This window comes from Poecilia latipinna, unplaced genomic scaffold (genome assembly GCF_001443285.1).
Source record: "Poecilia latipinna isolate Pla-1442-1.1 unplaced genomic scaffold, P_latipinna-1.0 Scaffold61, whole genome shotgun sequence".
In the NCBI taxonomy this organism is placed as follows: Eukaryota; Metazoa; Chordata; class Actinopteri; order Cyprinodontiformes; family Poeciliidae; genus Poecilia; species Poecilia latipinna.
The window spans coordinates 564247-589402 of record NW_015112677.1 but is presented as its reverse complement, the minus strand read 5'-3'; the positions used below and the strand labels follow the sequence as shown (position 1 = coordinate 589402).

General features: G+C 36.7%; 4 protein-coding genes across 6 annotated transcripts in view; 2 read left to right on the top strand and 2 right to left on the bottom strand.

Annotated features, from left to right (window-relative positions):
- The first annotated feature begins 239 nt into the window (after positions 1 to 239).
- On the top strand, positions 240 to 7366 carry rars2 (arginyl-tRNA synthetase 2, mitochondrial). Of its 2 annotated transcripts, XM_015057451.1 has the most exons (20): positions 240 to 426; positions 514 to 587; positions 699 to 801; positions 1012 to 1095; positions 1179 to 1279; positions 1360 to 1415; positions 1710 to 1793; positions 1879 to 1955; positions 2129 to 2287; positions 2373 to 2479; positions 3682 to 3777; positions 3902 to 3962; positions 4632 to 4708; positions 5153 to 5277; positions 5928 to 5995; positions 6087 to 6196; positions 6698 to 6793; positions 6865 to 6939; positions 7041 to 7104; positions 7199 to 7366. In XM_015057451.1, the coding sequence occupies exons 1-20, from the start codon at positions 391 to 393 to the stop codon at positions 7283 to 7285; spliced, it is 1740 nt and encodes a 579-aa protein (XP_014912937.1). In that variant the 5' UTR covers positions 240 to 390; the 3' UTR covers positions 7286 to 7366. The 2 variants fall into 2 exon arrangements, with proteins under 2 accessions (XP_014912937.1, XP_014912944.1); XM_015057458.1 differs by lacking the exon at positions 240 to 426 and having other exon boundaries at positions 508 to 587; positions 703 to 801.
- A 5-nt stretch (positions 7367 to 7371) lies between these two features.
- On the bottom strand, positions 7372 to 13116 carry slc35a1 (solute carrier family 35 member A1). Its single transcript, XM_015057468.1, has 8 exons — positions 12892 to 13116; positions 12465 to 12645; positions 10197 to 10356; positions 9095 to 9247; positions 8955 to 9021; positions 8691 to 8867; positions 8478 to 8612; positions 7372 to 8061 (listed from the first exon to the last, which is right to left on the bottom strand). The coding sequence occupies exons 1-8, from the start codon at positions 12899 to 12901 to the stop codon at positions 7922 to 7924; spliced, it is 1023 nt and encodes a 340-aa protein (XP_014912954.1). The 5' UTR covers positions 12902 to 13116; the 3' UTR covers positions 7372 to 7921.
- Positions 13117 to 14373: 1257 nt separating this feature from the next.
- LOC106962845 (protein yippee-like 5) lies at positions 14374 to 17373 on the bottom strand. Of its 2 annotated transcripts, none has more exons than XM_015057501.1 (3): positions 17211 to 17373; positions 16253 to 16401; positions 14374 to 15119 (listed from the first exon to the last, which is right to left on the bottom strand). In XM_015057501.1, the coding sequence occupies exons 2-3, from the start codon at positions 16391 to 16393 to the stop codon at positions 14898 to 14900; spliced, it is 363 nt and encodes a 120-aa protein (XP_014912987.1). In that variant the 5' UTR covers positions 16394 to 16401; positions 17211 to 17373; the 3' UTR covers positions 14374 to 14897. The 2 variants fall into 2 exon arrangements, with proteins under 2 accessions (XP_014912987.1, XP_014912977.1); XM_015057491.1 differs by having other exon boundaries at positions 17154 to 17371.
- A 3866-nt stretch (positions 17374 to 21239) lies between these two features.
- Positions 21240 to 25156, top strand: part of LOC106962810 (phospholipase B1, membrane-associated-like) — a 28507-nt gene continuing 24590 nt past the window's right edge. The window contains exons 1-12 of the mRNA XM_015057442.1: positions 21240 to 21303; positions 21534 to 21594; positions 21675 to 21709; positions 22459 to 22537; positions 22630 to 22681; positions 23223 to 23309; positions 23912 to 23977; positions 24072 to 24133; positions 24323 to 24398; positions 24562 to 24663; positions 24801 to 24875; positions 24976 to 25047. Of these exons, the coding sequence (XP_014912928.1) occupies positions 24324 to 24398; positions 24562 to 24663; positions 24801 to 24875; positions 24976 to 25047 (324 nt within the window). The 5' untranslated portion in view covers positions 21240 to 21303; positions 21534 to 21594; positions 21675 to 21709; ... (4 more) ...; positions 24072 to 24133; position 24323. The remainder of the gene's footprint in view (positions 21304 to 21533; positions 21595 to 21674; positions 21710 to 22458; positions 22538 to 22629; positions 22682 to 23222; positions 23310 to 23911; positions 23978 to 24071; positions 24134 to 24322; positions 24399 to 24561; positions 24664 to 24800; positions 24876 to 24975; positions 25048 to 25156) is intronic.

Here is a 25156-nt window from a genome sequence, read left to right as displayed (position 1 = left end):
AATTGAATAACTACATTTAAAAGCATCAGTTCGTTAAAACTGTTAATGACGTTATTTAAATAACTTAATTCAATAATTAGATAACTACACTTAAAAGCATCAGTTCATTAAAAAGCCATTAAGTCTCGAGCAACTTGCCCCTCCGGAGTAGCAAGTTGCAGATCCCCGTTTCAGACGAAAGTGGTGGCGGTAGGACGGGAACACTAAATCGAGCAAACCCTATTCAAGCACTAAACCTTTGCCGAAACTTAGCCTGTGATTGGACGAGCGGACCGGAAGCAGCGTGAAGCAGGAAGTGTGACATCTCTGCCAATGTGAACAGGTCGTGCAGAAATGCTAAAAAAAATTTATGACTGTTATAGTTAATGTTTGGCTTTATGCTTAGAAAACATGGCTTGCTTTTTTAGAAGAAAAATTGCTGCGAAGGTAAAGTTGACAAAAAGACGCGTCTAAGTTTTATACACATTATCTCAGACCTTGTAAGATGGTCAGTTTACTTGTTTAATTTTCCAGCTGGCGAAAACGCTGCAACAGTCTGAGGATGTTTTTGTCCCAGCTCTGACTGCTGCTCCTGTTTTAAAGAAACAGTTAAGTTTGTTCACTTAATTTGCATCCAGTCTGCAGGTGCCTTTCGTGTTTGTTCAGGTATAACTCCAGGATTGTTGTGTGTGTGTGTGTGTGTGTTTTTTTTTTTTTAGTCAGAGTGCTGACTTCAGGATGTCACCTGAAACATTACGAATCAACGGGATTCTGCCTTCCAGTGGGGATCTTCAGTTGCAGACAGAAAAGCTGGCTGCGCAGGTCAGATTTATAATGCAAACAGAATATGAATAGGCTCCAATAAGAGATGTAATATGAGGGGAAGCTATAATCTTATTTCCCCTGCAAGTGACGTCACATGCAGTGTCTTATAAAAAAAAAGGCAAATATTTTCTATCATTTTCAACTTTTATGTAAAACACAAACTGCATTCACTTTTAATTGGAGTTTATGTGATAAACTGTTTTTCAGCTAAAGCCAGACAGCGTGGTGGAAGAGATTTCAGTTCGACAAGGGTGGATTTACTTTAAGCTAAACCGCAGTCTTCTTGCTGAGGTTTGTTTGCACTGACTCCCAGAGAGCCCAACAAAAAGTCTCGAATTCTTCTGATTGTCACACTTCAACCTTTTCTGTTTCAGAAACTGCTGGAGCCATTTGGGAAAGGCGAGAATGATAATTTTGGGTTAAATAGTGAATTTTTTGAAACTCTGAAGAGAGGGACCATATTAGTGGAGTTCAGGTGGGTTTAGATTTATTGGTCTGATTAGAAGTACATTACTTAAAATTTATTTTAAAACGCAAACATTATGTGTTTCTTAGCTCCCCAAATATTGCTAAAAAGTTTCACGCTGGGCATCTGCGCTCAACGATTATTGGTGAGTTTGAGAAATGTATCTATTTTGCATACATTTCTGCTTTAGCATATTGCTCCAGAAAAGCACTCGTACAACTTGAATCTTTGAAACTTCAACTGGAATTTTATTTTACCAACACAAAGTAGTGCTCAGTTGTGATGTGGATGGGAAATGAGATTTGGGTTTTCAAAATATACACAGCTAATATGCGTTGTTTTGTTTTTTTTAAAGTTGAAAGTATTGGAAAAAGTGTTAGGTGATCATTTTGATTAGAAATGTCTTTAAATCCAACTTTTGCATGTATTCCTTCTTCAGGTAATTTCATTGCTAACCTGAAACAATCCCTCGGTAACAATGTTATCCGAATGAACTACCTGGGAGACTGGGGCATGCAGTTTGGTGAGTGTGTCGTTCCAAATGTGTTCCTGGAAGTGAATTTTGCTACTTGGCAAAACCTCTAATGTGAACTGAATTAAACTTTCAGGTTTGTTGGGAGCTGGATTTAGCAGGTTTGGGTGCACGGAAAAATTAAAGGAAAATCCATTACAGCATTTGTTTGAGGTGGGCATTTTTTTCCCCCCTTCTAAATAATTTTTAGTTCTGAATTTGAGTATATTTAGGTATTTGTTTGCTTTCATTCACAGTTTTTGGTTATGAAAGTCAGCTGACTGCTGCCTTTTGTTTCCTAGTATAATGGATTTTCTGGTATAATTTGCTGTCTTTCTGTACTTCAGGTTTATGTTCAAGTGAACAAAGAAGCGGAGCACAGTGAGGATATCAAACTCGCAGCTAGAGACTTCTTCAGACAGCTGGAGCAGCATGAAAACCAGGCCATGTCATTATGGCAACAGTTCCGGGAAATCACAGTGAAAGAGTATCAGCATGTTTACAAGGTCAGTTCTCTCTCTGAAACACAAACTCATTGTGAAACATGAAAACACACATGTTTTTTGTTTTTTTTTTTTGAAATCTCAACAGAGGTTGGGGATCCACTTTGATGTGTTCAGCGGGGAGTCCTTTCACCAAGCCCAAACCCAGGAGGTGGTCCGGGAGCTGCAGAGCCGAGGTCTGCTGAAAACCTCAGAGTATGTAGACGCCTTCATTCATAACTACACTTGTGGCATTTAGGAACTGCTGCAAACGTATCAGATTTAGGATTTAATTATGCTTCTCCTGTTGTGCGCAGCTATGACGTCAGGATGCATTTAACAAGAGCGTCGCACTATTGTTAGCATATTAAATCACCAAGGACTGATCTGGGGGTTATGAATAAAATTTGTCAGTTGTCATTACTCTGAAGTTTTCATGACCTGGAAATGACCATGTTTAAACAAGAAGCGTTTAAAAAGACAGCTCAAATTGCTGAACATTTAGGTGTAAATGTATATGAATATTTATTGGATGGACAACAAATAAGAATCACACTGTTCAAAAATGCCTCAAATAAGCATTTGATTAAAATAAATAAATAAATAAATCATTTTTCTCTGGTTTGTCAGTCACAGATGTGCTGAGGCCAGCCCCTGGTGGCAACTTGTATTAATACACTGCCTAGGGTTCATTTTAAGTTCAAGAAATACATTTAGGTCTTATGTTCAGGTGTAGATAAATAATAATAATATTTTTTAAAACTACTTTTCCTGTTTTTTTTGTTTGTTTTTGTTTTGTTTTTTTACGTCTTGGACCTTAATTTGTCAAAGGAGCTTATTTATTTTGAGCCTAGTAAGGATCCACCAGAAGCACATAGTATTTACAATAAGGTTGGAGTTTGGACTTTTAAGTATATCAGGACCTTGGTTGACTGTTTTAATTTGATTTAAACACATATCTGATTACCAAGCAGATTTAACCCATGTGCAGAGACTGAACTGTCTTTTTTTTATGTCTTTAAACTTAATTATCTATTGTTCACATGCAGAGATGTAGTGGGGGCCTTCGAACATTTATTTGCTGATTTAATAGGCGGACACTGAAGAACAAAAAGAGTTTAAGTGGTATTGTGAATATTTAATTGAATTCAGCTGTTTCACCGTTATCTGGGAAAAAACAGGTGGTTTAAAAAGCCAAGAAAATTACCAGCACGCTCAAAGGACTTCATCTAATTACAGTCTGGACAATGCTGCAGTGGTCAAACTGAAAACTAATTATGGAGGCTGAACAGTGAAAGTGTAACCATATAGAATATACTAGAGACAAATAGGTTTGTTGTATTTATTATGTTTCAGCTTTTTTTTTTTTTTTTTTTTGCATGTATAATTTTTATATGCATCTATTATTGTGTTAACAGGAAGGGAACCGGCGTGGTTGATCTCTCTCCAAATGGAGACATGAGCAACATCTGTACGGTTCTCCGCAGTGACGGAACGGCTCTCTACATCACCAGGTAAGTGCAAGCAGGATTTAAAACCAGCACAGGATGTATACATGTCTGTAGATCAGCACTTAGGTTGTTTTATTCTGAAATCTCAAATTATTAGATTAAAGCACTGAAATGTTTTCTCTCACAGGGACATTGCTGCAGCTATCAGCAGAAAGGAAAAGTACCGCTTTGATGATATGATTTATGTGGTAAGAGCTGAAAGAAATCTATTATTTTTATCTACTTTACTGTTATGTTGTTTCTGTCTACATCTGCTGCATAAAAAAAAATAGGAGTGTTTCCTAAATGAAGTGAACCTTCTCTTTAAGAACTATAGATGTTGGTGTCAGGGTTCCTACGTAGTTTTGAAAAGTCTGGATTTGTGTTTGACCGTTTTTTTAAGTCTGGATAAGTATGGAAAAAAGAAAATGTAGTTGCCACAATTGTCCTTAAACCAAATCTAGTGAAAGTCCAAAACAACGTATTTTACAAAAGATGGCAAACTTTGGGAATTGCGCTTTAAATAATTTGCATTTATAGCTGGATAAAGTGGTTTTTCAGTTGTGCTCCATCATGATTTGTATAATCTCCAGAAGACGACAATTTAAGCAGTTTAAGGTGAAAACTGTGCACTCGCATGTGCAGAATGTTCGAAAAACTGCTGGAAAAAAACTAGAAATTTGAGCCTGGAAAACTATAGAAATTTGAAATGCAAAAGTGCAGAAACCAAGCTTTTGATTACTAGTTTAACAAAGTGTTCAGTTTACTGGAAATCATGCAAAACTTAATTTTCACAAATAGTCAGTTGTGTGAGGAGATCTTAAACTGTATAGCTACCATTTAATTCTCCTGGTTAACCAGTTTGTTTTTTTTTCCAGACAGACAAAAGCCAGGAGAATCACTTCAACCAGTTGTTCCAGATTCTCCGGACAATGGGGAATTCTTGGGCTGAAAGGTAATGACTGTGTGCCTCACCTACATATGTACAAAACATGTTCCGCCTTTGGCAAGAAAGCCAAGAGGAATGACAACAAGGTAACCAGGAAATAAATCACTTAATCCCAGAATGACCTGACTTTATAGAATCACATCTGAAGTTGATTATGAGTGGCTTCAGAAATGTTTCATAAAGACTGACACAAAACGGTAACATTATTGCCTGTAAGCATATCAGTGAGAAACACTTTATTCCTATTTCATGTGACTGCTTCTCTACCTACCACTATAACCCTTATTAAGTTAACAGCTGTTTACAATTGTCATTATACTCTAGAAAATATCTTAAGTTCTTTAAATAGTGAGCTTCCTTAATTTAATTGATATTTATGTTGCTGTATCTTGTATAACAATTCAACAGCTTTAAATTTGAATTCATATTTCGGAGTGGTTGTGTCATCAGGTGTCGGCACGTGTCCTTCGGCCTGGTGCAGGGCATGAAGACCAGGACGGGTGAGGTGGTGTTTCTGGAGGATGTGCTGGACGAAGCCAGGGCCAGGATGCTCCACAACATGAACCAATCCAATAGTAAGGCCATCCGCATTTAAGAAATTTTGCATTTCAGATCATGTTAAATATTGCTACATGCTTGGATCTCAGTACTTAAACTTGTAAAAAAAAAAAAAAAAAGAATATTGCAGCAGCACAAGATCTAGTTTAAAAAATAATTTTTTAGTATATTCTAGTTATTAATGAATCTCTGTGATCCCTTGCATGTTTTGGTATAATCTAACTTGATCTGCATGGTACTGCAGTGCAGCATTCTGACAGTCTTACAGAACTAGTCTGCAGAACTAATTTCAGTTAAATTAGTAACAGATTGTTTTCTAATCTATGCTGTACGTGCTCTAATTGCTGGAAAAAAAAAAAAAAAAAATTGGAGAACATAAAAAAGTGTCTAATTTTTCCACCACTAACTGACAAACATAGCAGACTGTTGGCTTTTCTTTCACAACTCATGGCAGACTCGCTCTGAAAATGCATTGGTCAGGTTAGTCTTGGGAATGACAGTTTAGAAATTCTTTAATCTGACTTGCTGTGGGGTTAATGTGGCAACAAAAAAATTGTGTTCTTTTAAAATAGAAACAATGATGACCAGAATGAGAAACTTGTCATCATTTAGTAGTAATTAGTGAAGTAGTTTGAGGCAGTAACGCCCAGAATCAATCTTTCCACAGCAACAAAGGAACTGGACAACCCGGACGACACAGCAGAGAAAGTGGGAATCAGTGCATTAATAGTCCAGGTGAAGCATCACAACAGATCTTCACAAAATCCCACGAGTTGTTTTGCTTGTTGACAGGAAAAAAAAAAAAATTCCACTGCTGTTTTATCAGGATTTTAAAGGTCCCCTTCAGTCTGATTATAAATTTGACTGGGATCTGATGCTGCAGGCTCAAGGCGACACCGGTGTCTTCTTGCAATACACACACGCCCGACTCTGCAGGTAAGCATGAGTTGTTATAAAGATTTAGGCATGATTATTTATACCAGTATGATTCATATTATGGCATACAGATGATTACACAAAATCACAAATAATCATAGGAAAGACTTCTGACTTGACTTGAATTTACCGTTCTTTTCAGAGTAAAACACAAAGCATAATTGCTAAAGAAAGCTGACTGTATCAAAGGATAGTAATTGAATGTTTAGTGGAAGGAAAAAGTGCAGTAATGTCCAAGAGTTTGGATGGAGAGGCACAAGATTGAAGTTTCCACATTCAGTAATGACTTAGACAATCTTAAACTGCTGCTGTTGGTGCAGTTTAAGATTGTTCAATAGGCTGAGCACCTCCATGTCCTGCTGCACTGATGCAGTTATGTACTCCAAAGGAACCCACAACCCAAGGATTTACTGTATATTTGTTTGATTAAAAATCTTCTAGTTGTTCTTGTGAGGTATTCCAACTTTAAGAAACCCCATAACCCCTGTAATGTTTTGGCAGTCTAATGCAGAGGAATGAAGGCATGGAGGCAGCCGCGTTCAACCCGTCCTGCCTGTGTGAGCGGACCGGTGTCGACATCCTTCAGCACCTCCTTCGGTAAGCATACCACCGTCCACTGTGCTGTAACAAGATCACAATCTACCTCTTAAATATTAATTTGTTTGTAGTTACGATGAGGTATTGTATCAGTCGGACCAGGATCTGCAGCCCAAACACCTCGTCAGCTTTTTACTGAAGCTGAGGTAAGGAGCCGGATGTTTGCTTTGAGGGTTAGTCCTGTGAAGGTTCACACTTTGCATAGACACACCTGTTCATACTTTTATTAGAACTCTGTACCTTACAGCCGCTTCGTCGCTTCAGCGCACAGGGAGCTGCCTGTGAAAGGAAGTCCTCCGGATGTTGCACAGGTTTATAACAAAGCACTTCTAACTATATCTGAATATGCAAAATTACATTTAAAAAAAAAAAACATCTTAAAATGTCTTTTTGTTCACTATGCAGGCAAGGTTACGACTGTTCAGTGCAGCACGCTCAGTTCTGGCCAGCGGGATGAGAATACTTGGAATCACACCGGTTCAAAAAATGTAAACTAAACCTTTAAAGATCTTTGGTAGTGAATACAAAGTCCTATATTTGTCCAAATAAAATTTAAAAATACATACAAACTTCTTCTACAGTGTCTACGATTTAATAAGTTTTAAAATAACATTTAAAAACACAATGCGACATTTGTACAAAACAGTTGAGAGGTTCACTAAAAATCAATCATGCACTGTACTTTTAAGTCTGATGCCCTCATGTTCATCTGCAGGCTTTATTTGAACCTCTGATAATCACTGTGCACAGTTAAAAGAATATCCTTCAGTGTGTGAAGTTGTCTTGTTTATGTGCCTCCTGTACAGATGTACTACTTCACTAAAGATTAAGTCACAGACCGTAACCCACTTCCTCAGATTACCAAAAAAACCTTTACAATCAGGAAACTACCAACCCCTCTGTTTGAGTCAGCTGAACTTCTTATAGCACAAAAAGGCGAGATGATGCTTGAAAAGCTAAGTCAAAGCATAATCATCTATCCCATGTGCATGAAGCAAATTTAACCAAACAGTGCAGACCCAGTTTAGTGTTGATGTGGAAAATGTCTCTTTAGTCACCCCATGAAGTCCTGCAGGTCAACAGAAAACATCCGTGATTCTTCTGACAGAGGCCTTTGGTGAGTTTGACTCACACATTGATTAGTTTCTGTTTAAGTTCGGAGTCTGTCGCTTTATCTGGTCGGGTCAGTTTGGATGTGTCCTGCTTTGGAAGTCCATAGAGGTAAATGGAAAGACACACCAGCAATGCTCCAGAAGCAAATGTGATTGCTGCAAAGGAAGAAAATAAAATTAGTTTCAAAAGCTTTTTTTAAATAAATCCCTCTTAACTTTTGTTTACAAGTGATGATCTCAAAAGTATACATGAATAAGAATATTTACTTTTCCAACAACCAAGATTTTCCTAAAAATTACACCAGTTGGCCATAGACTTTAGGGTTTTTGTCCAAAATATTCACCTTAAATACAAGATAAGTACATCAAGTAATGATATTCTGCATATTACATGAGGCTGTCGAAACTGACTCTGCTTAAACAATAGCCTGTTTGCATAAGTATTGTCCTGCTTAATTCATCCTAAAGCTGAATTCATTTTCTGTGCCAAACGCTCCTAGATAGTGAGGTGGCTGGAATCTGCTAACATTCTTAATTCAGTCTAATAATATGTGTGTGGGAAAGAAACGTACTTATCTGCAGTCCAAACAATAGGACAGATGCAACTGTTGAGAGAACAATGGCTGCTGCAGCTGAAAAGCCCTTCATTATGTTGTCCGTATACTTCACCACTATGGACGTGTAAAGACCGCCAACACTGGCCAAAACTGCAACAGCACCAGAAACGGTGTCAAACAAATTTAATACTTCAGACTTAAATCATCGTCAGCTTTCCAAATACTTACATACAACCAAGCACACCCATGGTGTGTAGCCATAGAAGAAGCCTTTCTCCATGACCTTTTCTCCATCGTTGATGAAGACTCCAATCAGGGTCACCACAATGCCAGAGAGGTACATCTGAATGTTTCTGACCCACAGGGATGTGTCTGAGCTCTTCAATACTTTCTCAAAGTACACACCTTGATTACAGAAACAGAAATAAAACTAACTGAACCCAGAGGTTAAAAACATCCATCTCTTTAAAAGGATCTAGCTCTTAATTTTACCTGCAAATCCAGAGCAGAGGACAGCCACGGCAATAGCCATGAACCCAATAAAGGGATTCTGCTCAATCTGGAGAAGAAAAGAAAAACTAGTAAACACAGCCTCACCAGAACGTGCTAAACACACCTGATGGCAACCGTACCTGGACTTTGGTAGCTTCTGCAGGTTTCCACTGAACCAGCGTTACGCCACCACAAAGCATGAAAACAGAAAACCACTGCAGCCGGCTGAGAGAGCGGTTCAGCATGAGGACAGTACACAGGGCCGTGCAAGGGATCTTCAGCTGATAAGTCACCTAAACGGCAAACACAAAACCGATCTAAAGACGGGCATTTTTTAAAAGCTTTATAAGCATTTCATATTCTGGTAACACTGGAAATATAAGGGGATTTATATCCAGAATGTTTATTAGGTTAAAAAGAAATAAGAGTAATAATAAACAGTATTGCCTTTATGAGACAACACTATTAAAATTATAATTAAACATTTATTAAACTTGTTCTTGCAGCCTTGTTCCAACAATCAGCTTTAATGAACAAGACTGTGTGCACAATTTAACTTTATGACTAAAAAAAAATTAATAATCGCTCACAGATTATTAAGCATAAATCTGGAAATTTTAGATGTTTTATATATAAAAATAGAGGAAATATGAAATGCAAATATGCATATCTCATTTCACAACAGAGAAGCTGACTTCTCTCGTAGTCGTAAAGTGTTCATTGTGCTCATCAGAGAGACAGCCTGAGGAAATAAACGGTCTCTGTGATGGCAGGGTTTTGCAAATTTCCTCTGTGGCACCGAACTGAAGGTAAAAGTCTAAACAGGATGTGTCCAGGATGTGTGGGGTCAGCAGAGATGTTGGCTGCCCCTTTTTTCTGACCCTGGACCTGTACAAGTGATGGTTCCTAGAAACTAGAAGTCTCTAGTAGGAACTTCTGGTTCCTTACAGCATTTATTTGCTCTAATTGTTTTCATTACTTCCTGTATCAACATGGTAAGTTTTATACCGGTGCCAGACTTTCATTTTAGTTGTGTAAGTTCTCCTGTTTGTGTCAGTTAACTCAACAAAATCCATGTTCATATTCTAAAGTGTATTTTCTCTTCAGCAATTTGTCCCAGAACACAAGTAGTGAAAACATTTAAAAAATAAAATGGACATGATTCCAGAAATTTCTGTCTCTCTCTCGCTCTATTTTGTTTTTACAAATTGGTTACAATTAGAAGAACAGAGCCCATCTTACCTGATAAACTGCTGCATCAAGGTTACTGAGTGCAACAAAGGCCATGTTGTTCTGAACTGCATACACTAATGAAGGCACACTCAGCTTCAGCAGTTCCTTCGGGCTGTAGATGATCTGCTCCACTATCATGTTCTTGAACCGTACGATGCTACTTGTTTCTCTGGAGACATTGAAAACACAGGAAAATTAAGATTGTTTTTATGTTTAGCACAGATATGGAGGAACAAATATGGCAACAATACATGGCATGTTCCTAGCAAACCAGTTGGGCAGCTCTGTTTTTCTGCTTTGACTAAAAGCAGAAAAAAACAGAGCTCATAAAAACAGAAGACTTTTCTGTTTTTATGATGAAAGCATGATGGTGCACATCACAGTTTTTAGTAGGGAAAGGCTAGCTGTTTAGAATAGTTTCATTTGCAAAACAAGTTTAATAGACACCTATGAGAGGGTTAGAAGGAGGATTGAAATTAAGGTTTGGAATGAGGGTTGGGATTAGGATTGGAGGGAGTGTCACAAAAAGGCAAATATTTTGCAAACCATAGAAGATGTCATTGCTGAAAGACATACCTGTAATGTCCTGAGGGAGCAGAATATGATAAATGTTGGCTGGAATTGCCCAAAGTATGCAGGAGTAGTTAAGTGGCAAAAAGTGCAAAAGTGAAAAAAACGTGAGATCTTGGAAGTATTTAAGAAATATTTTGAAGGCTGTTGTGGAAAAAAATTTATTTAAAAAATAAAACAAGAAAATAAATTTAAATGCCCTGTAGACCCCCTACAATAAAATTTATATATAAAACCCCCCTAAAAACTAAACTTTAGAGTTAAATCCAAAGCATTTGACTGCTTTGGAGTTAAATCAATTTTAACAGCTTTTAACATTTCTTTTTTGAAAATAACATCACCTTTTCATTCACTTGCTGGTGCCGCTCAACCCAAAGTCTGTTCAGAAATGATCGACTATCTTGTCAGATTTCTGGCTGCAGCACTTTAAAAGATTTAGCTCAGACTCTGGACTCAGAGCCCTTATTTAAGTCTGTTTTTCTACAAGTCAATTATAAAAATTTTAACACTAGTATCTACATAAGGTTCCAAACCTGGTTATTGCACTTTTAAGTCTGGGGTTTTTTTATTATGCAGTTTTCTATCTGTGTTTGCATACACTGCTGCTGCTCTTAACACCTTTTTAATTGCCCTTCTGGGAAGTCTTCCGGAATTTTATTGAATTGAATTATATCCATAAGCTTTAGGGTGTATAGTCAGTTAAAGAGTGGAAGAACAACAGCTTATAATATAGTTGTAGGGACACCCGTTATCTCTATTCCAACTGTAAACTCTGATGAAGGGAAACATCTGAAGCATGCAGACCTTTCCCCCTGGAGGTCTGAAATGAGACACATTGTGCAAGACTGCACTAGTAATCCAATTATGAGAACACCAACTTCAAGGCAAATGGTTATCCATGTACAGTGCAGGATATGCACTCAATACTCAGCAAGGGAAACTTGCGCATGAACAACTGCATAAATTCAGCTTTGTATGGAGGAGGTGTGCCTGCGGCACAGCCCAGGTGTTGAGGTCAAAGGTCCTTTTAATTGCAGGATTTAGCTCAACTACATTGGTGTGCTTGGTGTCTTACTGTCAACTTGATAGGTCCCCATAAAAGATCTATGGGTTTAGGTCAAGGCAGGTTTGCTTACCAATCAAATTGTCATTCAGAGACTAAGGACAATAGCTATGTTTTTTGTGTTTTGACAGTGAGGAGAATGCACTGAAACCACAGACAGATGTCTCTTGGAATGAGACAATCAAATCCTGGATATATTTGTGCTTGGTGGCTTTTGCAACACAGACTCCAGCTGCAAATCATGCCCTGTTAATTTTCCTCTTCTATATAATTGGTTTTGTCTAGCAATCCTTTCAAAGCAAAGCTTATGCTTGTTACTGCTCCTTTCTCTAGTACATATTTTTCTTCCACTTAACTTTCCATCAATATATTTGATACAGCACTCTGAACACCTAGCTTCTTAAATAATTGTCTTTAGGAGAGTAAGCTGTTTTCTGTAAGTATTTCTGTAATTTTTTTTATAGGTGTTAAATTTTCAGACACTGATTATTGGGAATTTTAAGCCATAATCATCTAACTGACCGTAAATAAATACTTAAAATATTTCACTGTGTGTGTAGAGAATCCATATAAGATACATTTATTTGCTGAAATAAACTTTTCCATTATAATCCAGCACTGTATTAAATGAGATAAACACTTACTTTGCCAGCATCCCAAGGCTCAGTATTAATTTAATGACCTCAGCGATGCACACCGCTGTGGTAGAGAAGTACAGGTCCCCTGATGAAATGGTCCGTGTGTACCTTAATGCCACAGTGTACGTAGCTGCCACCAGCGTCATCACTGACAGGCAGTACACCTTGAAGACCACGCTCACATTTTCTGCGGAGAAAAACCATCGAAATGTAGTTATTTATAGCATGTAATGTTGACATTTTCAATTTCAATACTTTATTAAGAAGAAGAACGGTGACGCTAACAATGAACTGTACTACGTAAGCTTTAGTTACGAATATTTTTCACTTTAATCTAATTTTACTTCAGCCCCAAACGCCACGGCAGCTAGCACTAGCCTGTCATGCTAGGGTGTGATAACTAGAGGGAAAAAAAAGAAAGTGAATGACTTACCTACGGCCATTTTTGTACAGCTTTATGTCCGTCCTAGAAGAAATGAAGTCAGTTATCCTCCCCTTGTTACATGCCATATATACCAGAAGAGCTATTCAGAGTTAACCGATGAAAGCTGCCAAACCAGCAGCACAACAAAAAATCCTCACTTCCGGTTTCCTCCTACATCTCCCAGAATGCAACGGAAGTGCAAAGGTGCGTTTGCATTCCGAACCGGTCTATCCTGAGGAACACGTTGCTCAAAAATGTTTAATGAAATAATTCATGCTTTGCAAACATTACTTAGGCTGTTATAAAAAAAAAAAAAAAAAAAAACGGTTTATTTTTAATATTAGGAATTGTTTTTCGTCAGAGGTTACTAATACATAAAATAAAATAAAAGTATGGTGAGCAAATATTACATCTTCAGCTTCAATATATTGTAGTTGATCTCTTTCAAATGATCCCTGCAATGCATTGCAAAAGAATTTGCACTTTTCAAACTATTTCACTCTTTGTCACCTTACTGCACATTTCAGAATGTTTGTCTGGATTTTATGTTGTTGGAGTCATAAAGTAATTCCACTGTGAGTAGGAAGGAAAATGTTTTAACAAAACCAAATCTAAAGTGTGGTGTTGCATCCCTCTAAAATCACGATTCCCTGTATAATAAGAGGACAGATTTAATAAATTATTGAAGCATAAAAATATGCAGTAGGACGAACCTAAAACCAGTTGAGTCATATCTGAATTGGGGTTTGATTTATTGTGTTTGCTTTACCACAAACCAAGTTGCCAAAAGAAATATATGAAGAATGTATTCCTACTTAGCAACAAGTTTTCAATACATTGGAATGTTTGTACAGTTGTAGTTTGCAAAGATAAATATACATTTTATTTTGCATGGAAATAAATTATAATTGATCAGTCTGCTCTTTACTTTCTCAATTTAGTGGTTGTTTTAAAATTTATAGTGAAAAAAAATAATTGGATGTTCAATTATTTTGTGGTTTGTTTTGGCAGACAAAATCCCCTTTTAAATATTCACTCATGAATTCTAAAAAGCTTTAATTATCACTGTAAGATAAAAATTACATATTTGTTCAAATGACTTGTTAGAAGGCAGAATTTATAGTTGAGGGCTTGGGATCCGAATCTCTTACCTTGGACATGACCTTAACTTGCATATCTTTACTTGGAAAATGATTTATGACGCGAAAAACAGTAGCTTGGTTCCACCTCTGCCCATTAAGACATGTAATAAGAATGTTTCAATTGCTTAATTTTTTTTCTAGAAATACTAGCATGGCATCAGATATTCGTGGAATAACTAGGATTTTATTACGTTATTCTACAAAAAATAATAGACGAAACAATATAAATAAAGTAGGGATTGAAAAATGTATCTAATATTTGAAAGATGAGCTTTGTGTTAGATGTGCACTGAAAACCATATTTAAATAACAAATTTTGGTTGCAGGAAATTGACAGATGCGAAGCATGTTATGTTTGTTTTGCTGAAATGCATTTTATTGCAATAAGTTAAAATAGTAACATAAACAGAACAGCATAAATAAAGAAATGGGCAAAGAATTACACTGAAAAGAACTAGAAAATATGTGTCTCAAAAAAAATTGTTACCCTTTAAACAAGGGCAACTGGAGCAAAAATGCATCAATAATCTTAACTGTTTCGGTCGTTAAACTTACAGCCCGACTTTTGTCTGAGCTTCATACGGTAATTTAGGAGGAAATCCTCCTCATCTGGGAGTAACAGCTGACACATCCCCCACGAAACCTAAACAACACTGCAGCCTACTGGGCATGCCATGAATCTGTAGGAAATTTGACATGGGCAAAAGCAGCAACACAGTTCACCCTTAACTCTGATTTTCCCACAAACACCCGGATCAGGATTTTATTCTGGTGCAGCTCTACTCACAAAAAGATCACTGTCCATGCAAGGGTGTGTACTACTGCTGGAGGAAAAAGCCGCATGACTGTAAGCACACCGATGGATAGAGAAACTCAAGAGGTGTCGGACGGAACGTGCTCGAAGCCTTCGCTCTCTCTCACCAATGCCCTCTCCAGGATTATTCGGCCCTCCTTGTATCGCTGACTCTCCTCGGTGGCAAACTCGTACATCCAGCCCAGCTTGCTGTTGCAGTTCTTGCAGCTGACGTCTCGCACCATGTGTCTTCCTGTCAGCATGACTCTGTCCTGCACCTCGCTGTGCTGCAGATTCACAACCTGAAGGGCAAAAGTTGTGATTATTATCACTGGACTGTGAATAAGAATTTGACTTACCCCAGCAAACTACAATGAGATTCCAAAATCATATGTAAAAGCTGTTTGTCTGAATGCTAAAATCTTGGATGTTTCCCAGATTTCTTTTTCAAAATTGAACTTTACATTCCATCTGTAACTTTTAAGCATCAAGTTCCACAAGGTTCCCTATTGCCGCCCTTTAAAATGCAGCTTTATAACCCAAGTGAATCTTTAAATTATCAGTGATACAGAAGTTTTACAATCCTGAATGTTGGGCAATTTTCTCCAATTAAACAAAAACCAAACAGAGGATTTAATTTCTTCTCCAGATAGGTTTGTCTCCCAAATTAGTGGGCACCTGTTGTTGACATTCAGTGGTAATTTAGTGCTTAAATAAGGGTAAAGAGTTGTTTTCAAATCTGTTAAAAATGATCACTGAACTGAGTATCATTCCATGCCGAGATGCGGACGTTATTTATGCTTTTTCTACACCTCATACAAATTATTGTAACTCTGTCTTTTACATTTTATAAAGAAATGCTTATGGATTGCTTGGAGCTTGTATAAAAGGCCTCTAATTACCTCAAATATATCACTTTAACTTTCAGAGGTTTGAGGAAGGAAACGCAAAAAGTTTAACCCCGTTTAAAAGACAGTTATTCCTGATACTAACTGAATTTTGAACTTTTAAATTCAAGTAAAAAAAAAATAAAAATCTTAAACATGTAGTTGCCAAGTTTTCTGGCATTTATGACATAGAAATGACTTGTATAGTTCTAACTGACCTAAAACAAGAGAGGTTTGGTCAGATTTATCTTCGGATAGTAAGAAAAAATGTTTGTGTGTCTTTTTACTTGGCGTAGGTAAATATTTGGTTTCAGATGTTTTTTTATCTTTTTTGTTGCTTTCCTATTAAACACTGCATAATGTTTATGTTGAAAGGCCATATTAAGGTAGGAGTTGTTCATTAGGGAAATTTTAAAATGTTCCTATAGGTAAAGTGCAGATTCAAATTAAACCTACAAGTCAAAGGATACTAATTATAGTCAATTTCCATTTCTGCAGTACAGCATTTCGACAGTTTGTCATGCAAGCACCATGATGTGCATAGGCACCTTATTAAAGAGGAAAGCTCTGCCAGTTGCCCCTGTGAAGCGCGTTGAGATGAGTTCAGCACGGTTGGTCAGAATAGTGTCACAATTGGCACAGGAGAAGAGGCGACTCCCGCCGATGTGATCCAGGAAGATGCGGCCCATTTTCTCAACTTGTGGGACAAAAACAAAGCTCAAGTTTAGGAGAAGCAGAACAGAAGAAAGGAAAACTCACCCATTTAAATGTAATGGCAGCAAAACATCTGAATAACGCCAGATGCTCGTTCAAATAGGATCAACTCCTGTACTTCAAATACTTATGCAAATATCTGACTGATTTGAAAATTACAACTTCCTCTGTTCAAACTGCCAATAGCAATGTAATTTAATATTTCATAGATTAACATATATCCAGCACTATCCAAGACCATTTTAAACATATTCCTTCTTGGTTCAATAATGGCATTAGCCTTAAAGTGTATCCTGTTTTGGTTAGATTTTGGACAGTTAAACACAAACATATCTGAGAGTATTTTATCACAGTTTGGTCGATGGGCAAGAGAAAATATTAAACAGATGATTTTATGCAATGATAATAAAGTATCAGCGTTTTGAAGCAATTCACTCGCTACCTAACCTCTGACACTCTTTTATCCTAAATTTATGTTGATCACCTGAAGGCAACCTCAGGCCTGGTTTACTGCTAGCTACATCACTGTAATTCAGTTTCCTCTCGACGTGTGCAAATCTGTAGTTTTTGTTTGAACTATTGTCACATAATAATAAACATTAACATTAGGCAATGCCCCATTATTAGTCAGAAAACAGTCTAAAACAATGACATCGGACATTACATGCTTCTACTTAGAGCTAATGTTTACATCAAAATGCCAAACAGTCAAACGGTGAACTTAAAATATCTTACCTCGTAATTTATAAAGACGACAACTGAAAAGTATTTTCAAATCGAAATGTAACTCACTCTTCGCCTTTATCCTCTAGAAAACTATAATTCTTCGTCTTTAGTGCTTTGTTTTCGTGAGACCAGCGTCCTAGGCGACGAAAGTAAAGTTAGCAAATATGTCAGTCAGAGTTTCCGCTGAAGACTTTCAAAAGCAAATTTTGAGCGAATCTATTTTGTATTATAATGAATAATTTACTTTATATTTATATTGATAATAACACTTGACATAATTTCTCAAAATTTAAACGCCTGCACTACATGTGTTGCTTCTTTAGAATTGGTCTGTTATAAAAAGCTCTTTTATTTTGATAGTCAGACCTCCTCCTGTACAAATAACTTTACTTTGTGCACGAGCGTTCCCATTTTGTGACGTAGAAGCATCCCAATCCCCTCATTGGTCACAGAGAATTGCCACATGTTGCAATCTTTGTTTGGGGGAGGTCGTGGGTGATTGCATTAAAGCCCTTCAGTTAAAGGAGTCGAGCATTTTGTTGTGTGTTCATTCTCATTCTTGCTGGGCCTTTGGCAGAAATAAATAAAATATAACCGTGATAGTTTGAAAATTATTAGCTTACCATTTGTATCATTCAGGGAAGAGAACATGTTTTCACAGAGATACAGGACCATATTGCAGCAGAAGAAGATGAATTGACAGTCTTAAAGAGGAAGTACATCAAAAAATGTATTTCACGGTGAAAACGTTAGCAGTATATTTTATGGTTTAAAAAAATAAGCTGTGATAGATGCTGCTGTTATGTAAAAAGCTTATGCTTAACCCTTTATAGTAAAATACTTGCTTTGGACTTTTTCCTTATGCTGTTGCAGTTAGGCATTACAACATTTAATTTCTCTCTGGAATTAATGTGGCGTTTTGGAATTGAACTGAATTGAAGATGTTCCCTAAAAAGGTTTCTGTGACATAAATTACCTGCTTTGTTCGGTCCATTCTTTAATTGCATGGATTCATTTTATCACTTTATTAACGAAGATAAATATTTAGGAGCTATGAGCTGCGCTTGGCGTGCCAGTTAGTGATAATTGTAAATCACTTTGGCATCAAACAAACCAAGCAGCACTTTCTAACTGGCTGTAAGATCAAGACAGTCACACCTACTATGACATCATACAACAAACCTTACTCCCAAGCAAATAGATTATCTTTTGTGATTAACAATAGGTGATAGGTGATTTACAAGAATGAATTTTTAAGATGCACAACAACAAAGCACATTTAAGGTTCATAACTGTGGGCTTTCCTGCTCAGTCTCCAAGCAGTGAGATGGTGGATGCAGTTTTCAAGCTTTCATTCTGAATTTTGATCAGATTTGTGAAAAGTAATCTGTATGGCCCATCTGGTAGACTTTCAGTCTGATACCTTTAATCCCAGACATGGGATAACCTTTTCTTTTTACATCTCTCTTGATTCCACCCATGTGTGCAAATTGACTTTTCTTGTTTCTATTCATAATGTCAGCCTAAAGCATAATTGACTAAGTCCTGCAGGACTCAGGCAAAGCACATGTTTCATGCTTTCTTCATTTTGCTGTTTATTAACAATTGTATGCTTATTTCAGAACTGCATTGCAGATGTGTTATTTCTGACATATAAAACTGAGAAACCTCTAATGAAAGTAAAAATATTTTGAATAATGACAAATAGTTAGTTGAGCAATCAAATCAAGTTCTTCCATTTTTTTCTTTACCCTTTATATTAACGATTTCAAATTGTGTAAAATTTTCTACAGATCTTGTAACTGAGAAAGAAAATTATGGAACAATGTTTCTCATTACATTTTGTTCTAACACACTATAGCAAAATCTCAGAACATTTGATCAAATGTCCATATTTTTATATTAAACTGTTAGCATCTGGGTCAATATGTTTTGTTTCCTATTAGCTTATATCTAAGATTTATATTAGTCAGCAGCACAAATTATCTTTTTGCATCTTTTCCAGTTTTTACTCTTACTTTTATTGTCCATTATTTGCATCTGTTGCATAAAATATTTTGTGTTAAGGGCCACTTCAGAACAACCAAGACATCTTATCTGTGCAAAGATTAGAAAGAATCAGATAAAGAGCACCAAGCTTCATCAGGAGGTTCAGACTGAGCCTATGTCCTTGACATAAGATAAGGTGCCATAAAGGCGGTGCAGACTAATATCAGGATCACAAATCAGGAAAATCCATCTAACAAAAAACTAATTTCCTCTTATGTCATGTTGTCCTTCACCTTTCCAATCAAAAGGCAGATAGGGGAGTTATTTTTACAATGTTGAAGAATCATTGTTATATAATTGAACAGTTAAATTCTTGGCTGGTAAATGCTAATGTTGCAAATCGTTATATTGTTAATGTATTCCAAAAATGCAACTTAGCAAAACTGTGTTACCGTTTGTTTTGTTTTTTTCCCCCATCACATCATTTATCTCACTATTTTTGAATGAATAATAAAATGAGTGGCCATATGTCATTTCATTCTGTTTTGTAAAACAAATGATGAATATGAATAATGGAAACCAACTGAATCTCACCTAAAACAATGCTATGGACTGACACAATTGTGAATTACCAAATATACTCAGGGTTTGACATGATGCAACAAATTATCAGAGGTCGTCCAAGTTTGTGAGGATTTAGAAAAACACTTGTAATAAAAAAAAAAAAAAAAACAGAAATCATCTGAGGGCTCAGGAACTCCCAGTCCTGTAGAAAAGCCTTTATTCCTCTGTTCCTTTTGTTCCAAGGCTTGCTTGTAATCCACTTATTACAAAGTCACACTTTCCACCTTTTTCTTTATTTTCATCTTGGAAAAGTACCAAAAACTTGGATTGACTGATGAAAGAAAGATGCAGCACCAGCAATGTGATTCCCAAAGAGCTATAGAAAGGAAACATGGCAGTAAGTATAAAATAAACTAAAAGATGATGCAAGCCCCAGACCTTTTAAAGTTTTTCTAAATATAGTACTACCTAAATGCTGCACACCTCCATTTTCCCTCTTCCCTTGTTTTTTAAGCACACAGTAAAAATGCTCTCTCTTTTTCCATTTGTTATATGCCTGCAAAGACAAACTTTAAAAGATGTTCTACTTAAGATCAGTAATACATATGAATGTTTTTCTCATGACGGGAATGTTTATGTGCCATTTTGATGTGTAACCTTCTATGTTTTGTTTGATGACTAAAAGTAAATTCAACACGCTTCATTTTAAGGACAAATAACAATGGAAAACTGAGTTTCATTATGAATCACTTTAAAAATGAATAGGTATGATTACAAACAAGGCTTTGATAGAGAAAATCCTCACATTTCTATTATGGTTTCTGATAAGTAAGGGTTAGGGTTAAAATTAGAGCATGGCTTGCTCTAATTTTCCTAATCTCCGAATGTAATAACAATAATTCAAAAACAGAATCTTGAAATGCTACAAAACATGACATTGCTTTCAAGGAAGGTTTCATTCAGATAACGTCTGTTCCATCATTTCAGCGGAAAACCTCACAGCCGTGTCCTTTGAACAAGTGAACAGTCCAGTCGCCTCCCCCCTTTATGGAGGCTCATGATGTTTGACGTCTCAGGCTATAAGTGATAATGACAGTGGAAGACAGTTAAGAGTAGCGAGAGGTGAATGCAGAGAAGGAGACACAACAGCAACAACATTTGGGGAAGATGTTTCAGCAGCTGCTTCTGATCTCCCTGCTGGGTTTCAGCTGGGCAACAGGTCTCTGTTGATTATGCTACTTCATAATCAAATTCAGATTAGTATTTCAGACTAAAGTATAATAAGTGATGATTAAGATTAACTGATGGCAGTTGTCTCTGGAGCATTCAAAAATCTTATATTTGTATAATGTGTTTTTTTACATAGTATATTTTAACTCATACTCTTTGCATTCTGAATTGGATAGTTGTCAATTATCAATAATCTGCTGTGCATTTGTGTCATTAAGGTTTTTGTTTATTTGATCACAATTATTTATTGTCTGCATAAAGATAAAATGCAATAGGCATTACATTTTCTACATAAAATTAAAATGTCTTATTAATTCCTTATCAGCTGGACAGCCTTGCACCAAGATATTTCCTTCCCAGCAGCCTCCATTAACTGGTAGGTTTCCTTTACAGATTTACACCCAGTTAATTTTTATTACTCATATTAAAAGAAAAAAATGAGAATAAGTTGTAGATTTCATAGTATTTGATTAATGAAGTCCTTCTTTAGAGGAATGTTATCAATTTCTGCATACGTTTTTCAATAATTGCACAACTTCCTTATGCTTTTTCTGACTTCTGCAATATTCAACATAAGCAAATATATTTTTATGTTTTCTTCTCAAGCTGACACAGTCAGACCATCTGATGTAGCAGTGCTTTCCTATGCTGGACTTAATGAACAAAGGTGAGAAAAAACCATGATTTTTAATACAGTAAAGTCTCTATTGAAAGATCTGAAATTCCCTCTCTGGTCCTCCTCTGCAGCACTGAGCTGTCCACAGTCTTATCAAAACTCACAGGTATGTTCCTGCTTTTATTTCTCCAGTTTTCATAATTACTGTGAAATTCACTCACCCAGGATTTCCTTGTTCTTGTTTTTTCCTATGATTTAATGGGAACTGTAAATTCCAGCTTCTTGCTGTTCTATTTGTTACATTAGACAAAAACTCTTTTGAGATTTATCAGAGCTTTTATTGCACCACTTTGCACTATCTTTACCGCACTGATATTGACATTAGCTGAGATAGTATCAGACATCCACACATTGCCTGTATTTTCTCAGGTTTAGGTGGTTGCCGGGGGTTTTGGGTGGGCTGTGGGCTGGTGCTGTCTCCAGCTGTTATCTAGCAAGAGGGCCTCTCTCTGGACAATTCAACTGCGTTTGCTCTGTGCAACACAGGATCACTCACACACAATTTAGGGAGACCAATTTACCTAGAATGCAAGTTTTTGGACAGTGGGAGGAAGTTGGAGAAGAGAACCCATGACAAGATTCAGCCTTCCTGGAACAAAACAGCACAGAACTAATTCAGCTGCCACTGCTATAAAAGCTTTTTAAAATCTGGGTTACTGTACTACTACTTCATATACTGCCTGAAACAAAACAGTGCTTTGGCATTTAATTTTCACAGACTGAAATATTGTATATTATAACTCTGTTCTTTACCGTACATGCTGAGGTGTTGCTTAAATTCTGAATTGTTAGAGTTTTGATGTTTAACTCCTTTGTGTTTTTATTTATTCATTTTCTCCTCCTTTTCTTGAACAGAGCTGGTGACTCTGTTCAATCCTGGACTAGTGACTCCCATCTCAGAAGACAAACGCATCCCTCAGTTTCTTCAACATGGGTACAAAGTTTTGTCTCGTCACATAATTTGTGATTCTGAATGCTTCAAGTTATGTCTTTTTATTCTTATTGAAAGTCTCTTACTACTTACAGCACACTGGTGGACCAAGCAAATAAATTGTCCCTTTACTTACAGAGCAACAAGGTAAAAACTCCAGTTTATTTTTCCGATTTAACTTTATCTTAATTCGTTAATTTCAATTTGATTCTCGTCTTTAGACATTTTCGCTACAATGCTGTCCTAACGCAGCTAGGAAAAGAAAGGTGACACCTTTGGTAAAGAGGCAAACGTCATTGTTTGGATAAAAATACATACTGTTTAAATTTAGTCCAGTAAAGAAAAATACCGCTCTAAATACAAAGTATTGTAAAATTATTTCTTCAATTTTGTCTGCTACAAGTGGAATCTTTATTTTATTTTAATTTGTTATTTTCATGGTTTCTTTTTTTCTTTTTTGTTGTCACTCATATATTATCCAAATAATACATTGACGTTTGTGATTGTATTAGGGACAAAAAGCGAAGTGTGTGAATATTGTTCCCATGCACTACATAATTTGCCATTTAAAATATCATTTATATAGTGTCATGGCTTCTAATCTCATCTAACATAAGTCTAGATAGACTAATACCGAGTCTGAAAAAAAAAACCTGATAAAAATATCATATGATCTGATTTCCTCCAGCAGGGCGCTGATGAGAATCAAGACTGGAAGTTGGTGCTTCTCTTTGTTCAGCTGGATCGACTGTGTGCCTGTGAGCAGCAGGAGCAGGTAAACAATGCATTTGGATAAAAGGGAAGAAGAGAAAAAAGCAGCAAATCTGTCTCAGGCAATCTAGAGTTTAAACATGCATCAGAAATGGATGGAGAGTTTCAAATAGGGTGAATGCTTGACTGGCACCTTTACAGCTCAGTTGAATGAGATTGTATCATGTTGTGCATGTTTAATTCTGTGTTGTACATGACTGACATTTACATGGAATTAATGTTTAATAGAGAATATAAAGACTTTAAGTACACAATGCAACTGAGTCAAAAACAGACAAACTAGTAACATAATTAGATACTGAAGAGGAAATTATAAACATGACTCTATCAGTTGCTTAGAGCCTAAACTTCAAAGGCCACTAATAAAAATCACTTGTTCATTAGAGTTTAATGCGTGTTGTTTCAGAGGTTTAAAGTTACAGAGTCCAGATATTATCTCACAGTCCAACTCTCACTCCTGAACTTTCCTTGACGTGATTTAATCACAAGATGTGATGGAAAAATGTTATTCATGTGTAATTAGTTCCTGAAAAAAGAACTTCAAAGTGACTAAAGCATAACGGTCAAGAAATTATTCACAAAACAATCCTTGTGTCTTTGCTGCAGATCTCGTCTCTTCTCAAACAGCTGGTTGAGGAGGTAGATATTGCTGTGCAGTTGCTCCACTCTCAGGTATGTTGCAAATTAAATAGTGTCATTGCTCTTTGCAGTAATTTAAGAGACAGTGATTATGTGTATAATGTACTTTTACTTGTACTTGCTGCAGCTGAAAAAGACCATTGTCAGTGTGGCATTGTGGGATGGAGGACTAAACACATTCCAGACAAAGTAAGCAGCACCAAAAGAAAGAATCAGAAAGGGATAATACTGGGCTCAAAGAGAAAAGTGGAAAAAGAAAATTGTCTGCTATGAGTATTTAGCCTACTATTTTGAAATAACTGAATTTTGAGCATGTTTTTGGCTGTTCTTAGTAGCTTGATAGGTTTTGTTGAGTAAATAAAGGTGTTTTGCTTACAGGATGTGCCCATGCACACACACATACACCGACGGAGAACTCAAGCTTCAGAGAGCCGTGCTGACTCACACCCTGCAGGTAGGTTTCTCATTCCCACCAAATAAAGCTTCTTCCTTTTTAATAAGATCTACTTAGTTGTAGAGTGAGCTGTTGCATAACGTCATGTTTGCTAAAGACTTGTAAGATAAAAGGAGTCTGAACAGTTTCAAACTGCTCTTTTCTAACTGTTTTTATTTTCCAGGAGTTGCTGGATGAGCTGATGGTACAGAAACATTGGTACAGAGACAGAGATGACTTCACTGTCACTCTTCAGGCGACCCCTCTCATCAGAGGCCTGTCATCTGTGAGTTTAAGCTGCTGATGTGATCGTTTTACATTTACACTTTCTCCGACAAGCAGCATCTAACATACCTGTATATTTAGAGAAAGGAGAAAGGTGATCATATCTTTTGAATATGTATAAATCTTTCTTGCTAGCAGACTGGAAAGCCTATTGGAGAGTTTGAAGCCTCAAAGCGAACTGATGAACTGATGCTACAGTTGTGGAAAAACCTGGTGAGATCTGAAGTTGTGAAAGTGACACTGACCAACACTTTTAGTCTGTCACTCTGAGAGGATGTCACATCTATGTGTGTGGTTTATTTTTTTTTCACAGCTTCAGCCCATTGTCGACCAACATATTCCAGACCATAAGAAAAACATCCTTACATTGCAATGCCCCACTGAGGTGAGTATAAATACAAAAGGTCTTCACAAACAGTCATAGGGTGCGTTCACACTGCAGCCTGAAGTGACTCAATTCCGATTTTTTTTGACGTAATGCGACCTGTATCCGA

Excerpts from the sequence above, each read along its gene's own strand:
- LOC106962845 (XM_015057501.1), bottom strand. The coding sequence starts at position 16,393 with ATGGGCCGCATCTTCCTGGATCACATCGGCGGGAGTCGCCTCTTCTCC. Across the intron at positions 15,120-16,252 it reads GAGCTTTCCTCTTTAATAAG|GTTGTGAATCTGCAGCACAG; the intron begins GTGCCTATGCAC and ends TTTGCCCTTCAG.
- rars2 (XM_015057451.1), top strand. The coding sequence starts at position 391 with ATGGCTTGCTTTTTTAGAAGAAAAATTGCTGCGAAG. Across the intron at positions 427-513 it reads GAAGAAAAATTGCTGCGAAG|CTGGCGAAAACGCTGCAACA; the intron begins GTAAAGTTGACA and ends TTAATTTTCCAG. Across the intron at positions 1,096-1,178 it reads ACCGCAGTCTTCTTGCTGAG|AAACTGCTGGAGCCATTTGG; the intron begins GTTTGTTTGCAC and ends TTTCTGTTTCAG.
- slc35a1 (XM_015057468.1), bottom strand. Across the intron at positions 8,868-8,954 it reads CCTCTGCTCTGGATTTGCAG|GTGTGTACTTTGAGAAAGTA; the intron begins GTAAAATTAAGA and ends TCTGTAATCAAG. Across the intron at positions 8,613-8,690 it reads ATGGGTGTGCTTGGTTGTAT|TTTTGGCCAGTGTTGGCGGT; the intron begins GTAAGTATTTGG and ends GTGCTGTTGCAG.